General features: G+C 35.7%; 1 protein-coding gene across 11 annotated transcripts in view; it reads right to left on the bottom strand.

The window, feature by feature from the left end:
• Positions 1-473: 473 nt before the first annotated feature.
• Positions 474-19,128, bottom strand: part of LOC112555102 (sodium/hydrogen exchanger 9-like) — a 29,312-nt gene continuing 10,657 nt past the window's right edge. The window contains exons 14-22 of one of the 11 annotated variants that reach the window (XR_003097407.1): positions 18,464-18,532; positions 14,772-14,828; positions 11,918-12,006; positions 11,516-11,624; positions 10,961-11,101; positions 8,920-8,980; positions 5,649-5,684; positions 4,630-4,648; positions 2,531-2,615 (exon numbers count right to left, since the gene is read on the bottom strand). Coding sequence is in view for 9 of the 11 variants with exons in the window: in XM_025223306.1 (XP_025079091.1) it covers positions 2,511-2,615; positions 10,961-11,101; positions 11,516-11,624; positions 11,918-12,006; positions 14,772-14,828; positions 18,464-18,532 (570 nt within the window). In the remaining 2 variants the exon portion in view is untranslated. Of the gene's footprint in view, positions 2,616-4,629; positions 4,649-5,648; positions 5,685-8,919; positions 8,981-10,834; positions 10,868-10,960; positions 11,102-11,515; positions 11,625-11,917; positions 12,007-14,771; positions 14,829-18,463; positions 18,533-19,128 lie in introns of all 11 variants that reach the window. The other 10 variants (XM_025223308.1, XM_025223312.1, XM_025223307.1 and 7 more) reach the window with 10 other exon arrangements.

Raw genomic sequence — 19,128 nt, 5'->3', positions numbered from 1 at the left:
TTGCACATAACACTTCCCCCAGCAGTGCTCAACAAATTGAAAGCTTATCATTTTGTGATGGATACCCTGTCCTCCAACTTTCTGTAATGGCAAATTTAATCCTGGGTGACAGGAACAACTGGTGAAGGATGTTTCAAATACTATACATAACTAAAGAAAGCAAAGAGTTTACAAGAAAGATAAATGAATACTGACCTGCCTGCTTAATTCCCTTTAAGATTTCATAACAAGTTCAGATCATTTTATATTTTGAATTTGTGGAGGTGAAAATATCCAAATAGAGATTCCATCTGCTTATTATACAATAAATAAAAGCCACATGAAATTTCCATTTACATTTTTAGTTTGTGGTGGTGGTGGGGCACCCTCTGTCATTTTATAACACACACACACAAGCAAATTGCACAAAATGATTTTTATGTGTGAAACTTTTAAGACCATTTATGCAAAATATACCAGGCAATAAACTGAAAATTTCTTTTCATTTTCTGATAAAATAAAATGCAGATGAAATAAGATCAGCAAAAAGTGAAAAAAATTAAAATTCTAATTTAAATGTATAAAAACATAAAGGCAATTTATTTTTAAAACTATTGTTAAATCTAAACCATCTGCAGTTTCAAAGTGATTGTAATGTACGTGAACTGTGACGACAGTGTGGGTAGTTGTTTTATCACAGCAGAAGTGCGATCCCTGTAAGCACACACAATATTGCAAGAAGCTAAGCACAACAGCCACCTCTGTTGCCTTCTTAGGTTGCTGGTAAATGCTTTCACTTGTGGAGAAGCATCTCCTTGACAAAAATATGTACAATATGTACAGTCCCACTGTCAGTTACAAACACATTTATTCTTTGCACACAATATTATTAACTTACTGAAGTAGGCCACACCAACAGAATAATGACTACAAAATGGATATGCAGCTGTGCTTTCAAAAATTATGCATTACTCGTTCAGATGCTAGATGGCAGACAATGAACTGTTTGCCAACTACTCATAAAAAAAATCACTGATATAGTAATGTTCTTACAAATGCATGACCATCTCAAAATACTTCAATTTTGCCCCTTGTTTTGAGATTCTGAATATAAAACATATTGAAAACACACAGATTGAACTAAGGTATATATAAGTGCATAGCAAAGCCCAAAGGACAATAATCTGTACAGCAATTATCCACAGGCAATAAGACATGGAAAGCACCATAACCCAGGGGGAAAAAAATGCTGATTTGTTCCAAATCAACTATAGCTGAATCTTTTGCTCTCTCACATCCTGCATTTCCCCTCACTGCTCCAACACACACACACACACACAGACATTCTAATTTTTGGACCAAAATCCTGCTGATGTCACTTATGACACCACTACTCATACATCAGCACAGCACATCAGTCTTATATTCTCCATAATTTGTATCAAAATCACATTAGGCAGCTGTAACACTTGTAAATTTGAATTTTTTTCAAATGTGGCAAGTTGGTGTATGCCTTTCCTAAGTAGGCTCAATTGTTTTTGACCAAAGCTCCAAATTTATTCCAAAATCTGGCAAAGGGGTATGAAGAAAACACCTATTGTCAGGCAACTTACATGATGGCAAAGTTACAGCAAGCAAACTCTGATGCTGAAGTTGACAGTTTATAAACTAAATTCCTTACAAGATCTTTTTTGCACGCAGAATGCTCCATGGTGTCAACAGTTAGGCTGTTGAATACCTGCACTGACTGATGTACCTGAATAATTCAAACTGGGGCAATCATCTGGTAATCGCAAGTGACGTTCACACAATCACCTGTGGATGGCGATTCCCAGTCTGTACAAACAAGATTTATGCTGATAGATGTAACTGGTGCTAAGTGACTACTTGCTGAGCTACTGTGTATTCACTAGTTTGAAATTATTTACAAACAGTACATTTAGCTGACAAGAATTCACTCACTGGAATTCTTTTGTCTCAAGTAAAAACTTGAAACATGGTCCAAGTCATTATCACTGCAAACAGCTTTCCTTTATTAGATACTCTGACACAGGCTTCAAACTTTTTTCACCTGCTTAAAAAAAAAACTTAAAAAGACACATTTCCTGAACATGAAATTTCAAGCAGATTACTCAGACAAATCTGAGGTCTGCATCAGTAAATAAGGAATTACAAAACTGATATCACTGACAACTGATTAAATTTTTCTTCTAGTTCTAATATTTATCAGGTGAAAAGGTTCGTGGTGGGGTCAAAAACCGGAGTCTGAGGCAGCTCTTTATGCTCTTGAAGTCCTCCTGTAAGACACTTCCCTTTGCTAAAGGTTTTTTAACACTACATTTTTCCCACAAAGAATTTGAACATCAACTGCCCACAAATTTCAAGACGATTACTTAATGCAATATTACTTAACATCCAGTACCATTGCACCACTCTTTATTCACCTTCCAGTACAGGTGTGTCATGCTCTACCTATAGCCTCAACAGCAGTTCTTGTTCTGTCCAAATGCCAGCATTTGTTTTCATTTGCTTCAAACTTTGTCACCAGGTGGTCCGTATATGCCAATCCGCCATACCAGTGGTTCATTGGTTTGCCCCAAGCCAAGATCACCTCTTTGGCTTTCATCATGTACAACCTAAAAGACAGATATAATGACACAGTCTTCAAATGGGTAAAAAAGAAATCAAATGTTTGCAGAACTACTGTAACCATTGGTTTCTCCTTTCTCAAATTTACCTGGGCAATATTACTTAACAGTTGCTACTGCATGTTGACATAGGAGATCTACTGCATGGTGCTTTCAAGTAGTTTAAAAATCTAAACTCTTATCATTTATCCTTCTGATATTAAACATCTTGCCAGTCAAACTTAAACGGCATCTCTGTTTAGTCACATGTACACTGCAGCTGATAGTGACTAAATTATCCCTTCCATACAATTAACTCTTTCCAAGTGTACATGACTTGTGATCAATGAGATACACACAGAAAAAAATAGTTGTGCAATGTATGCAAGAAAAGTGCCAGTTATTCATGTATGTCTCAAATGATCTTATCAAGGTATCCTGCTTAACTTTTACATGTAGCTGTTGGTCTTATAACAGTAATATTTGTAAGACGAGGTGCTAAAGTTTTAACCCTGAAGGCTGTGGGTTTTTTTTTCCTTTCATCAATAACCAGAAAACAAAATTACTTCGCAACATTAGTCTGAATGTAATAAAACAGCATGGAGAAAAATCTAAAAGTTTCAGGTGTTGCTAGGAGGGCAGCATGTGCACATCAAATTATCTTTATACATATGTGCCTTGTCACACTTACTGGGAGTTTACATTTATAAAGGTACATGTGAACTTTACTATGTAGACAAATGTATCCCTGCAGAAATGCCAGCTAACTCTATATCTGCAAACGCATTATGTCTGTAGCTATGTGCACATAGACATGTGTCTTGCATACAATCAGGTAACTGTATAAACAGTTATACTAGCCTTCTCATGCAACATGCTGCAAGAATGGCTCTGATGCTGATGATATACAATTCCCAGAGACTTTATAAATACACAGACTAATATACAATACCCATAGACTTTTCAAAATATTTCTTTTTTTCCCCAGTCTATTACCCAGTTATTGGTAAACTGCAGAGTAAGACTTGCTTTCTCAGTAGGCAATCAAGTATGGCTAAAAAGAAAATTTTCTCCTCAAAGCACTTCTTTCTTAGAGTTAATTCTGTAATTCAGAGGTTCTGATATAAAAGAACCTTAAAGTTAAAAATCACTCAGCGAAACAGAAAGGGAATAAAGTGGGATAAAGTGTAATGATAAATAGAAAATGACATGTCATTTTAAAAAATAAATGGGAAATTATGTTTGAGTTTAAAAGAAGTGTGATAATAAATGGGAAATGTTTTACTTTACACATGTCATGATAAATGAGAAATGTCAGTTTGAAAAGAAGTGTGATGAAGAAATGGAAATGAAATATCAGTTTAAAAAGCATGTCCTGCAAAGCTTCATGTCTATTTAGGACTGTATAGCTCTTGCAAAAACATGTCATGTTCAAATATGCCTTTCCATACGCAAGCATCTAGCATTCAAGGTGAGTAGCATCAAAGTCCCCATGCACACTTCATTATCCTCATTCCAACAAAGTGACTAGGTTGTTACATACTCTCAAGACACCCTTTATCAATACAGTAGTTCCAATATGAAAAAACAGACTATAAATAATAAATATATTATAAGTTATAAATAAAGCAGATAAGCATTAAACAAAATGCACAGGAAGTTTTGATGCTATGCAATGTGCTGACGGGGACTCAAGTTCTGTGAGATAACAATTGAGTCACACAATTACTGCTCATCAACCAAAAAACAGCAAAGTCTAAAAAAATTAAATTAAAAAGCAGTCCAAAAACCAAAAGCAGCAAGAGAAAAGCAGATGTTTTAAAATATATAAGATGTTTAGATTCACTCAGACTTTTAGTGATGCTAAGTGATGATAAACAATGAGACAGCAATGTATAAAGCAAGCAGTTATGCCCTCCGATGGTATTTAGAAACACAACCACCACCAGTTTGTTCAAACTACAACTCAATGGTAGGGTGAAGTAAAGAGTGCTTGGAAGATCACCGATACAGAAATGCTGACCTTATATGTCCATATCCATCTGCAAAGTGAATGGCACACAAGTCAACACCAAGCACACCAGACTGTATGCCACAGGTACATGCATGTAGATGTTTGTCCCATTCAATCTACAGAAGGTTCAGGCGTGGATTGTGGTTAGGACTAAACAGATAAATGCTTAACCTAATGATTCATCCACTGAGACACCATTTATGAAGCCGATGCTAGATCATTCTTTCTGCTTGTGGCTTGGGGATGGGAAGAAGAAATGATCTTTAATGTCCCCAAATTAAAACTAAATCAACATGCTTTATAATATCATACATCTGTGATCTCTAATTTGTTCCATGTTTAATAAATTTTCCTTAGAGGTATATAACAAATAAAACAAATGTCATTGCAAGACTAAACAAAACAAAAAAATCATAAAGAAGACAACTTCAATGTGAAAGTCAAGAAACTGCTATTAGAAAGGTACAGAAAGTTATTTCTAAAATCAAGTGAATTAAGCTCTTAGACCTATCTCTCTCCAGTCTATCCAAATATATTTTATGTAAATGTTGCTGAACATCTTATTTTGCAAACATCACCAACAAGAAGAAACCCCTTGGAAAACATGCCATTAAAATAAAAACTGCATACAGATACTAATATTCTGTTCAGACATCGCTAATTCTACTCCACGAACAAGAGAGATATTTATGTTATCTCTAGTCATCAAAATATCAAAATGTGTCTCACATACAATACTAGCTTCTCTTGTGCTGTTTTTGAGGAAATTCTGGGGCATGTTTTTGACAGAAATTATGGAAACAATGTCACAAACTATCATTCAAACCATACAATTATCCATAAATAATTTCTGATTACAAGGTGGTCTCACAAAGCTTGAATCACAGGTGATGAAGTACATAAGCCATTACACAGTGCATGCACATGATCTATACATGAAGTTAAAAACAGAAGCAAAGGTGAGAGCTTTTTCATTGCAATTACAAAAGCAAAATGAAGCAAAAACTCAAGACAAAATTGCAGTTTACCAATCAAAATTTTAAGAATGGGCTTTCATTCTCAAGCTGAAACAAAAGGATAAGATAAAGATATATAAACACAAATAACCAAAGAAATTCCACAACTCCCTTTCTCTCTGTAGCTAATCATTGACTGTTTTATGGTGAAACCCTAAAGATCTCTTTCAGTGTTAAGTAATTCTTGAATGTGATGTTAAAAAATAAGACCTCCAAAAATCTTTTGTCAACCACCTGTATTGTGCTATAAATGATAAGATTTTGTCTCATAAACAGAAAAGCTATAGAAACGACTTGATTTTTAACACCTTTTATTAAAATCAAATACTGTAACCTGAAAATGACACTTAACATGCCCATTAAACATACATATTTAGAATATTTATTTGCATTTTAATATGTACATAAAAACACATTTAAAAAATACCAAAACAATTAATCTTTCATTTGTTTTTTTTTCTTAAGTCATTTTATGCTCGGTCAGTGCCAATACGTTTGTACTCTTTCACTCACGCACACACCACACACATGAATCTCTGTCATATATTTCATCTCTTGATTGTCATTTCCTCATAGCCAGACTCTGGGTAACTTAAAACTCTGAAGATGACTTAACAAAGTAATGTATTGGTTGCAGGATCTACCAAAATATATTTTGTGGTAAGCAGAGATCAAAAAGTAAATTATCACAATGGTCTGAAAGCTAACAGAATTTCAACATAACATAAAACATCAACAGTAACATTTCAAGAATGTTCCAAAGCGAACACACACTGTCAGGAAAGAAAAGAAAACTTGTCCTATGGCTATGTCCTACAGCAAAAATTATTCCGCTAAAAAATGTTAAAAACTACCACAAGACCAGTGATGAGGCTAATATTTAAAATGAGATCAAGTCACTATAATATTTTGTGAAAAAAATGCACTGATTTTTTAATTAATTTTTAAGCAACTTGCTCTGGACTAAATTTTAGTTGTTTTAGTCATGAATGTCATAGCCAGTGGACAACATTATTGCTTGAAATACTGATACTTTAATTCAAAAATGAGCGTATGCAAAATATATCATTAAATAATATGTGTGAATCTACAAATAATCCCACAAGATCACTGACTTTGTTTCACAACTGGACTTTTGGTATTCCTGCCAAATTTCTGCTAAATTTTACAGGATGATTGACAAGACAAACTGATAAGATATTTTCTGTTGAACAGCTCTATAGCTGAACAAACATTTCAAAAACGCTAAAAGATTATTTTCATCTGATGACAATGAAACTAATCTTTCTTGCACATCCAACTAGAGCAATAAACATAAGCACATCACTCAGGACGAATCAAAGGAAAAATGTTTTTGAGACCAGCATCTGTTCTTATGTTTGTGCGTTTTTCTTTTTAGTAAAGCACCTTGAGTCCGCCTTTAATGGTGGGGAAAAAAAGCGCCATACAAATTCAACATATTATTATTATTATTAAATGGGAGAGAGGATAGGAAAGAGGGCATAGTAGAGAGGGAACAGGAGAGAGAAAGGAAAGGAGAGAGAAGAAAAAGGATAAGAAAGAAAAAAATCAAAGGTAAAAACAAAGAGCAATTTTAAAAGTGTGTGTACCCTAAATATTAGAACAAAGAGATGAGAGGAATGAGGTAAATAAAAAGAAATCTTTTGTCAATATTTAGGAAAGATTGAGCGGGGCATTGAATAAAATTTTAAACAGAATGACACTGACAAGCCGCCAAGCATACCGACACGCAGGCTGTCTGACGGGAAGGCACAATGAAGAAATGGCTGTTAAAAGTGTAATCTGACAAAGAATAACTAAAAATCATAAAAATCCAATGAAAACAAGCCATGAGAATTTACAGGAAAAGAGATCGCTATTTTTCTCTTGTTTGCTAAAAGGCAAAAACTATACAATATTAAATACAAACTGTAGAGACTTTTAAAATATCTCCTTTAATCAGTGCAGGTTAGGTCTAATGATGAAGGGAGGTAAGCAATTGACACGTGTAGTTACGTTTTGTAACCTAACACAAAAAATAATGAGGAGCAGTGAGCCTGAGATGAGAGCTGAACTCGGAACAGCCAACCTTGACATGCACTAACCGGTGCGCCGCATAACTGCTCTAAAGAAATAATGTAAATGGCTGAATGAAGGTAAACAGTAAGAACAGCAGGCAAAATCCCAAAAATGTATCTGTGTAATGCCAGTGTGCAACTGATAGTGTATTTGAGAGAGAGTGTGTGCACTTTGTGTGTGTGTGGAAATGTGTATGCACTTGTATTTGCATGTGTATGGCACATCATGTATTGGCATAAAGAGAGGAATTCATTTCCTTATGCATTTTACTTGTTAGAAGTAGCACAGTAGTGCATATGGTGCAGTCTTCAAGTGTACGTAATATGGTCTTTGTCAAGTATGTAGTGGTCATCATTAAGACATATTCCACAAGAATGTCACTTGACAAATAAATTAATTTTCTTCTACAGACCAGTGGGATAGCTACTGAGTATAGAAAACATGGTGCTGGCATGACATGACCAAACAGTTTGACTCTGCATCTGAGTATACAAAACATACAAACTGGAGAGTGACACGGGTGTGTGTGTGTGTGAGGTTTACCAACATTACCTATTACAGAGTTTTGTGAGCTAAAAGAGATTCAAAATATTGGCATAAAATATACATTATCAAGATGCAGAATGAAATTAGAAAATCAAGCGTACTACAACCACCAGTTTTGAAAGCCTCTAATTTCTCATCTCCATATCCAATTTGTAACCTCCATATCCCAAATGCAGAATATGTGAAAGAGGGTTAGTAAGCTGGTACATAAGCCTCTTACAAGTACACACTGGTACCACATACTTCTAATTTTTTTAATATCAATGCATATACCACATTTTTTTTATTTTTTAATGTCATCCTCTTTGAGTCTGGATTATAAATGCTGTGATCAACATTCTTTAAAAGGATTTTCTTTTTAATAAACATTTTGATGGCTTGAGTAAAATATTGTGCAACTTGAAAGAACTCAGCAATGATGAATTTATAAGAAATCAATCCATCAAATTACTAAATAATATATAGCTGCAACACTGAAGAAATATCAATTCAAACAGAATCAAGGCTTATCTTTTTATCAAACAGTAACATTGGAAATCTTCTTATGAAGATACACATCATCTCATTCAATGATAAGCTCACTAAATATATCTATGGGTAAGGAAGTTTTATGCTGTTAACAAAATATACCCTGGCAGTGCAAAGGGAGGGCACTCACAGGTCTAGGGTGTCAAAGGCTTGTCATCTGCATCAAACTGCCCAAGTTGTCTGTCCTCAAACTAGCAACCGCAGGAAAGGAAACAAAAATAAAATCAAACAAAATTTGAAAATGTATGCAGAAACACAACTAGAAAATAAAACATAAAAAAGCAAAGGGAGGGTCTTTTAAATAAAATTTATCCCACCAAGGAAGTTCAACCTGCTTTAAGACTACCCAGGCAATTTGTTTTAAGACTACCAACTGTTTTGTCATCCTTTTTATAGATTCATATTGTGAAGTTTTGATTTTAAAAAAAAAAGGACAAAGACAATTGAAAGAAACTAAATAATTTTGTAAAACTTGTGAAGGTTCCTCTGTGTAAAAGTGGACCACCTGGTCACATGACATCCACAAGGTACTCAGGCTCCTTACTGCTGTCACTCTCAGCATTTGAGGTTTAATAACATTAATCATGCTGCCTAAAGTCTAGCTCCCATGCAAGTGATTTCACAGCAAAACAGTCAAAGAACATCATGATTTCCAGAGAAAAGCAGAAAACTAGGCACGATAAAAGAAAAGGCATTTGCAAACAAAAATGGACAACTATGGCACAAGGAAAATAAACTCCTGTGATTCACCACATTTTCCAGTTTTCATTTCAGAGTTTTGTATGCACACAAGATCAACTGCACTCCTGATGCATTTTTCCTGCCTCGTGCTACATGCCTTTTCTCAACTGCTTTGTGATGGCTAATACTTGCTAATAGTTCCAGAACTGACAACTTCGTCCTCCAGCACATTATTGTTATTATATTATATATACATGTATTGTTTTGTAAAGCACTCTGAGCCTGCCTTGATGGCAAGGAATGAGGAAGTGTGTTTCAGAAATGACGTTACTTTTTTTAAAGACAATACCAATCATTTCACGAATTGATCTCAACTACTGCCAACATCTTTGTTTCAATAAATCAGTTGATGGATGTCAATGACTGACATGTTATATGATAGAACTTTTTTCTACTCTCCTCCCCCTCTATTTTCCCAGAAGAAGAATTGTTGCTGTGAGCACAGTACATAAGTCACATTAATGGCATTTTAGGTATTCCGTTCTCTAACAAATGTACCTGAAAAAGGATTCTCATACTTAATGAAAATAAAACTGTCTTTAAGTAAGTGTGGTGGGATTTAAAATATGTCAAAAGCAGTAGGACTCCCTAGTTTGGGACTACTATTTGTAGCTATATTTTTACATACGCACTCTCTCTCTCATAAACACACACACACAGAACACTGAATAGGTCAGCATGAGCCACAAGTAAATCTGCATGCTGCTCACTCAGAATGACATAGTCATTGTCAGTACTACTCATCTTCTTTCACATTTCACATTACCTCCCATCAAATACACATCACTTATCAACACTGCTATTCCGACTACACACAACTAGCAAGATCATCCACTGGTTACACATCAATGTCAGTCCAACCTGCCAGTTAATGTAATTACTTGCATTACCCTGTTTATTACATCTCACTACCTGCATTGCTCTTTCAGGTAAATTTCACTATCATCATTACCCTGTTAGTTATCTGCATTACCATCACTTATAAATCCACTGCCTGCATTACTGCCTGAGTTACATACCCTTATCATTACGCTGTCTCTTACATATCATCACCTTCATTGCCCTGTCAGTTACATACCACCACCTGCATGGAGCTGTCAGTTACATGTTTTGTGACTGAACTCATAGTTTGCTCTAAGCCAGTAGGCAACAGGGTTACTTTATAAAATAAACTCAGAATTTCTGTAAAAAATGTTAAAAAACTGCAGAATAAAATAAAGCTCAAACTGTGTAAAAACTGACAGCCAACAGAACTTATCGTTTCACTTATCATTTCAATACAAGAGAAGGTGATATTTGCTTACAGATCAGTTGTACCTCTACAATTCATAAGCTGTCTGCAACAGACAAAGTTTCTCCTCAATGCTTTATACTGCTTGCCTCTTGCCCTTCAACGGATGTTTTTGTTCATGAAATGCTTTCATACAAACCTGCATTGCCTCTTTTCTGACTGTATCATCTACCACTGTCATCTGGTCTGCAGGTACTCTGTTGTCAGAGACTCCATCAAGTGACAGGTGATTAGGGTCAATGATCATGTCTACATCAGAGTCATTTTCATTGCATATACCCTGAAAGAAAATAAAAATCATATCTCATTCACAGTTTAGTGGTAAAGCAGCAGGAATTGCTACTCAGCTACCTGTCTGATTTTATTACGCTTTATGTGGCTTCCTAAGTCTCTTGACCTCAATGATGATAAATGTTGTAAGGAGAAGTTGTGAGTAAACAGAGACCAGCAAGCAGATGATGAAAAGTTAAAATGGCCAACTCTGTGTTTACATCCCTTCTTTTCCAAGACCATCAATAGTTTTTTTAAATGTTTTTTTACCTGTGATAACAGTAGCACTGAATTTTATAGCAATAGTATACACTTGCTCACTGATATGCACAGAGCAAAATACAATGAAGACATTTCTTGACACCAAAACTATGACTGTAAATCTGGCTCATGACAGTGTTAAATGTACGCATGATCTACACACCTGTGAAAGCTGTTCTTCAGTAGTTAACAGTCTGGCTAGAGGCAAACAGCACTTGGGCATGGTGTCCATGAGAGATGGCCGGGCATGAGTCAAGAGTGGTTTCATGAATCTGTCAGAAAGTACAAGGCAAGATGATAATTTATGATAAACTATGGATGTTGAAAACAAAGTGATAATTTAGGATGCACAAGATATGTCTGCTTTAAAAGCTTTGCTAAGCCATACATTTTCCTTTTATTTTCAATCCTAATCCCGACTAGGACCTTTCTGAGCCTATAAGCAGATTCAAAAGGTCCATGTTTTTTGACATTATATAGCATCCTTAACATTCAACATAATCACAAAAAAGCAATGGCCTCCTTAAAATAGTGTTATAAGACTCAATATGGACAAGGCACCTACCTCATGTCAAAATTATACCATTTTCCCACAAGCCAAGCCTTTTCAGAGCGACTACCAGACATCTGTATCCCACTAGCAGTCATCTGTTGCTAAACACACATTAAAGACTTTTAAAGTTTTTTTCAATGTCTGAATTTATGAATAAATGAATAAAAAAACAATTAACAAAACAAAACCCCAAATACACCAGCTAAAGCTATAAAAATGATATTGTGTATGTTCCACATAAGATCTACAACTGTATAAATGGTTCAGAAAATTATAAATGACAGCATTTCACTGTTAAAGTGGATCAAACAATGTTTAAAGTGGAAAAAAAAGCTATGCCAAATTGTAACTTTGTACCCTGATCTAGTTTTGTACATGATTCATGCACAATCCCAAAACAGAAGATCCCAGCTAGAGATGCAAGGTGGACAGATAAAACATGTTATAAGACATGTTACATGTAGGTTTCCTCACAGCTTATACCTAGCTTTCATCTCACATTGACAAATTATCAAATCATACCATTACTTCCTCAGTTCTGCATTTTGCTAAAGCTGCTAATAGCATTTTTTACAACAGAAAGAAATGAGAAATGAGACAGCTAAAAATTATACAATATAAGAAATTATTTGTTTGTTAAGATTTAAGAAATAAGGTTTTATTTACTCTGAATATCTGTATAATCAGCAGTACCTACACCTCTGATCTACAAGATTAAAGGTACACCACAATCAAGGGTCAGCCTAAGTCAGGAGACAACAGCGACACACAAACTCGGCAGTCAGTCCCTCCCATCCCCATCCCCATAAAAACAACAACCCACCACCACCATCCTCGCCATGCACCACTACCACTGAGTAAGCAGTGAAGCTAACTTAAGCACATTCACAAAGCTGTATAGCTCAGATGATCTGAAATCCGACATCTTCCATAACTGCTTTAAATGTTAAAAATTTAGCTTTATCTCAGTCTTTTTGACTGCTTTCAATCACAAAAACTTTTCTATTAGGTACGTATGTAGGTAGAATGTGTGCACATACACATACCCCTCCACCTCCTCCCACACATGCATAGGCCATGATGACAATGACAGAAAAAGACTACTGAGATGAAGGAAGATGACAGCAGACCAACTAAATGACTGTATGAAGAGCGGACAATGAAGATGGAATATGGCAAAGCAAAAGGACAGTCTTCATCTTGCATTTAGTTCAGGACAGAAAACAAATCACAACTGCTAATCTGCAAAAAAAAAAAAAAAAAAAAATCCAGGAGAAAAAAGAAAAGACCTGATGTTGCATGTTAGTCAAGAAGAAGGGGACAGCACACCTCTTTTTAGCTTTTCTCTACACCTTCACTGATACTTGACCAAAATGCTTGAAATTTGAAATGCAAGTACAGACAGTTCTTGTTTTTCATGAAGGGACCATTCTGAAGACCTCTGCATAAAGCAGTTTTTAGGTAATGCAAATGTGATGCTATGCTCCCACTTTGTTTGGCCGATATAAACAAGCATACATCAATACTTTTAGGTAAGTCATAAAATGTACTAAACTCCAGACATATAATGTGCTATAAAAAAAAGTGTCTGCTTTGCACAAAAGTTGCTTTGCTTTGACATTGAAATCCATCACTACTAAAGAAATTATGTTCTGAGAAAAACAAGTTAACATCAGATCAGGGATTTACCCGTTTTTATTTTGAAGTGGGCTGTCCCCCTAAACCCTTCAAACATGCAATGAAAATGAACTACGCTTTCTCTGAGGAAAGGTAACAAGCTTAAAAAAAGAAGGAAAAAGAAATTTAAACAAATGCTTAAGAATGAGAGAAATGACTTTAAAAATGATGGAAGGGAGAAAACAGGAGGAGAAGTGAGAAAACTGACAAAGTAAAGGCCACCTGACATCGACTTTAAGGGCCCATTATCCTTACTTCTCTCATGAAGAAAATTTTACACATCAAGCAGATATGTCAAGCATGAACTACAGTGCATTTTACAATTTCTCTTGTTTACAAAAGCATTAAGTATACACTAGAGTGCACTTTAAATTTTTTCTTGTTTACAGATGTCAGGTATAAACTACAGTGCATTTTGAAATTTCTCTTGTTAAAAATAAAAATTTGCAAAACCATCTGAAGCACTTAGCAAATTCCTCTTGTACCTATTATCATGATTTACACACATTATATATACATGCACATTGTTACACATACTTAAACAGTTTATATATTCTCCCCCTACCCCAACACTCCTCTCCTCTCACACACACATGCAAGAACATTTTGAAAATACAAGGGAAATTTTTTATAAAAATACCCGTGTATGTTATGGTATAGGTTGTAAAGAATAACTTTCTGTCAGTCTGTTTTTACTTCTTTCTGTGAACTATCTTATTTTTCAATCTTATCATCAGACCCAATATTTAATATGCTAAATTATATTAATAAACACACAATAAGTAGATAGCTTAAGAATTGTTGTCTTCAAATAAAATAAAATCACAACATCCTAATCCATCCATACATCCACACACAACTACTTTTCGCCTTCACTCTCACAGACATGTGTACATTCATACAACACACACACACATACGCACCTTATATATCCACCAAAAATGTTCAGACCTCACTCTCACAGACACATGCACAAGCATACACATACATTGATGCATGCACGCGCACTCACATACACACACATAAAAATATACATACATAAAGACATAGAAAAAGTGAACAGAATATAACAGCTACAGACACTTGAACAAGAGAATACATGCAGGATATTTCATGTGTACAAATGGAAGATGACTGTCGGTAAATACAACAGCCCTAAGTAGCAGGCAAGAGAGAATGACCACACTACCTTCCCTGTAATACAAAGCAAAGGAGACACTGGTGAGCTGCAGCCATCCTCTCCAAACTGAAATGAACACAAATCAGCCTTCACATCAGTGTACTCTTCATAGATGAAACGAACACAAATCAGTCTTCGCATCAGTGTACTCTTCATAGCTGCCTGTAGGCTCCAAATTTTGAGAAAGTAACAGACAAAGAGACAACATATGCAGCTTCTGACAGGTTTCAGAAAACCCTCTGAATAAGTCAGAAATATGCAGCTGGTTGCTGATTTGAAAGTAGAAACAAGAATCCATCCAAGAGGTATCTCCCATGCAGATAAAGAAACCATCTACAAGTCACCTGAAAGTCTATGCATGCATTTGACTTTAAGAACATGCATTTGGAAAAAAAAATGCAACAAAACAAAAAAAAACAAAAAAAAAAAACAGAAGGTACTCAGAAATAATTGGAGACTTTTAGCAGGTAAATAGCAGGTCAAACCCAGTATCCTTCACAAAACAGATTGAAGGGCACCATCTGCAGACAACCATGGCTTGGAAATCATGGAACATGTTTCTTTGTTTCCAATAAATCTAAACTGAAAGCTGATCACATGATAGCAAATGGTGATTACAGCATCCCAATCAAATACAAATCCCGCCAACACATAAAGCATCTAATGCATGCTCAGCTGGCTATTCAATCCTCAGGAATAATCAATAATACTGATTATCAGGTCAATGTAAACATCCTCATTTAGTGGCTTTCTTACAAATTGTTACTGATGTTCAAAGTTCTTTGCATGACCAGGCACAAATGAAAGAGTGCTAATTCAAAAATCACTTAATAAATCTGAAAGCTAATGGGATGAAAATTATGTTTAACAAAGTGAAGAACATATATCGTACAAGTGTTAGGATCATTTTTACTAATTCCACATATTTTACTGCAAGCTTCCATGGGGGAAAAATACTTTTTCTATGTTGTTACAAAATCTTTCCTTGGCAATTGCAGGTGGCTACAGCTGTGAATTATTTCTTAAGTGGTGTTAAACACAGAATGACAGTAAAAAGCACAAAAAGAAAATCTCAGTGAACAATCAGAATGCAATTACAACCATGTACTACATGCCCAAAAAAAAAGCATTCATACAAAAGCAGCTGAATTCACTTTGTAAGCAAAGTACCAACTAAAACAACCAAACCATAAACAGCACAAAAAAGTAAAAATTGTGAAGACAGGGATTTGGGGGAAGGAAATCAAAATCTACATCTTGTTACCCTTTGTCTGGCCTTTGTAGCTCAGTGATGAACGATGATGGCATTCAGAAAGAAAAACTATCAAGTTCAAACGGTCATGGTACAGCATATGGGAAGTGGATTATGTGCATTTAAGTGTTGCATCATTGCACCTTTGATGCCACTACTTCGTTCGGGGTTTTGGTGGTCTGGGAGGATTGGCATGAAAGATGAGGTTTTGATTTGGTTTGATTTGAACATTAACTATGTATTATGTGCCCAACCAGACGAATGGCTGATGATTGGTTGAGAAAAATGTTGCCTTGTTCTCTCCTCTTTTTCACATGTATTTTTTGTTTCTTTGTTTGAACAAATAACTGCAAGCTTGAAATTATTTTGAGCTACTATTGAATATACAGTGTGAATAATTAATGTTATAGTTTTGAATGAACACAAACATCTCAAAGAATTACTTTTATATCTGACCAGTTGATAGTGTGCTCAAATTTACTAATGAGTTAACCTTTCTGTGCAATTAAAAGTAAGCATTTTAACAACATAAGTGCATGACCTGACCATTCTGACTAGTAAATCACAATCAGTAATGCCATTCTGAGAGCAACACCTTCATGGGGAGACAAGCTGATTAACTCTAAAAAGAAGTTATTCATTACTTTTACTTTTCTACCAGTCGTGAATCATGTCTGTCACGTGAGGGGGGGAGTTTGTGTTTTACGTGGAGCCAGCAACTAAGGCTATCACGGCAAGGCAGCCAGCCCTGTAAACAGATGCCACATGCAAAGAAAGAACAGAGACCTGAACCCAGTCCTCACTGTATTGGTGGCAGGCGCTAACCGTTGCGCCACTGAACCGGCGCGTCTGTCATGTGACAGGAATTCTGTTAGTCACAACCAACCCACATAAATGCACACTTTTAAAAAAAGGTAAGAATATACATTCAATAACTACAGAACTCTGGATGTCTGTAGAACTGAAAATTCCACACATATTTCCTACTCTAAAAAAGCTCCAGGTAATGTGTGAATGGTTGGTTGGTTGAGTTTTATGCCAGCTCAGAAACTTAGGCTACATCATGCCAAGAGAAGGTTATTTTACTTTAAAGGGGTGAACAATGAAGACTCCTATGTTTTATAATAATACTACTCACAATATAAACCAACACAATGAAAAAGGATAATATAAAAGGGGTAGTAATCAGTTTAAAAGGGTGTTGTGGCCTACAAGGCCACCATTAAACCAGAACCTAAAAAAATCCAAATCCTTAAATCTGATGATATAGCTTTACAATCTTTAAAAGTGATAAAACCTGTGTGCATGATTTAGATAGAATGCTATCCGAAAGCTATAGTCCACTAGCAGCTGATCTGAACAGTAAAGCTGGTTTTGCATCAATGATTGACCCACAAGACCCAATCGTGGTAGCTCATATCGAGCAACATGCACTACACAGAAAGCATCATTCAAGAGAGAAGAATGGTGATGATCGACAGAATGCCTGTAAAGCAGTAATATATAGACATCTCACTCTCCTGCTAAGTAGATGTATCTCAAAACTCAAGCATAGCAGAGGTTTCTTTAAGGCCTAAAATTTGCAAGAGAACACTTAGTTTCAAACACTGCAAAGTGTTTTGCATATCAAGAAATAGCTGCAAATGCTCTTGCAATAGAGATTGAAGTTATTTAATAAAACACTTTTTCTCTTCAGTTACACACCCCAAGATTCTCTCTCTCTCATTAACAGCTCATAGCTCATCACCATTCAAGAGATAATTTAGAAAAGCAAGCTATTGGAGGGGAAGATTTGAAAGGTTGATTTGCTTTTAATTTCTCATGCCAAAACAGCAAAGAGGATTTCTGGCACCTTGAACACTGCACAAGGAGCCTAAATACAGCATGAAAACTTCAAGATAAACATACTGCTCTGTATTGCCATTTTTATTTTTGGTGCTTTATTCGCCTTAGTAGTCAGGATGGTGTTGGTTAATACTGACTTTGTTTTTGTTCATTGAAAGAAAGTATGAAAAATCTTGTGTCATATTATGATGTTGTTTTGACTGTTGTGATGGATTAGGAGTTGAACAGACACTACAAACAAAACTTACAAAATAGTGACAAACACCAAAATAAAAAGAAAGAACATGCACACATTCTGACTGCTGAAACATGCAATTTTTGGATGCATATTTTTAAGCAAAACTTCATAGTCGATAGCTTCTCACTATGAAACTATCATTACATTACGGTATTTTGAGGAACCCCAAATATACAGGGATGATCAGCAATCCAATGGCTTTAGTCAAGTGTGCACACACATGCGTACACATACACACACATGCACTCAAACTCGCCATACAATGAGCAATAAAAGGCCAACAAAGCTGTGTGATGAGGAGGAAAAGAAAAGCTAAAAAGAAAGGTGCGGCATGCCACTGGGTGTGGGATACAGATAGACACAAACCGAGAAGGAATGGGCTGTAGGCCTGCCAGAGCCGGAGACTTCCATGGAGTTATACTGGCGATGTGCAGCCTGTTATCACGGGCAACAACAACAGCAAGCTCTTACACAAGTTTGGCTAAGTGTCCTTCATCTGGTACTCAACCAGTTAAACTTAATTTTTCCAAATATCTTTCATCTGGTACTCAGCCAGTTACATTCAACTTGGACAAAGGGCTTTCATCTGGTACTCAGCCAGTAAGGATTAATGTTGAGATGCCCTGCTGAGGGGCTTGAAAGGATGTGTGATTTGTGAACTGCATGCATTGATGGACGCTTGCTGTTTGCGTTTGGCTACTTTACAATAAACAGCAGATTACTTCAGTGCAGTGATTCAAAGCATCGGGTATTCTGGACCATGAACACACTGTTGATGCAATAGGTGAATGTGTGGACAAGCAGTGTCACGGCTCACAGCAAAGTCTGCAGTCAGCCTCTGTGCATGGCATTACTCATGTTCCAGACTTACCTCATCTACTCTAAGGTATATTTTCAAATAACATTCTCTTGCATATTCTGTTGATACATACATTACTTATGGACCAGTCTCTGTCTGACCCAAGCTTGAAATGTTATATGCTATATCACTAAAACATAACACTTCACTTCTTTCTCTTTAAAAAAAAAAA

This window comes from Pomacea canaliculata, linkage group LG14, assembly GCF_003073045.1.
Source record: "Pomacea canaliculata isolate SZHN2017 linkage group LG14, ASM307304v1, whole genome shotgun sequence".
Taxonomy (NCBI): Eukaryota; Metazoa; Mollusca; class Gastropoda; order Architaenioglossa; family Ampullariidae; genus Pomacea; species Pomacea canaliculata.
Note: the sequence above shows the minus strand (reverse complement) of the source record. Positions and strands in the feature narration are given on the sequence as shown.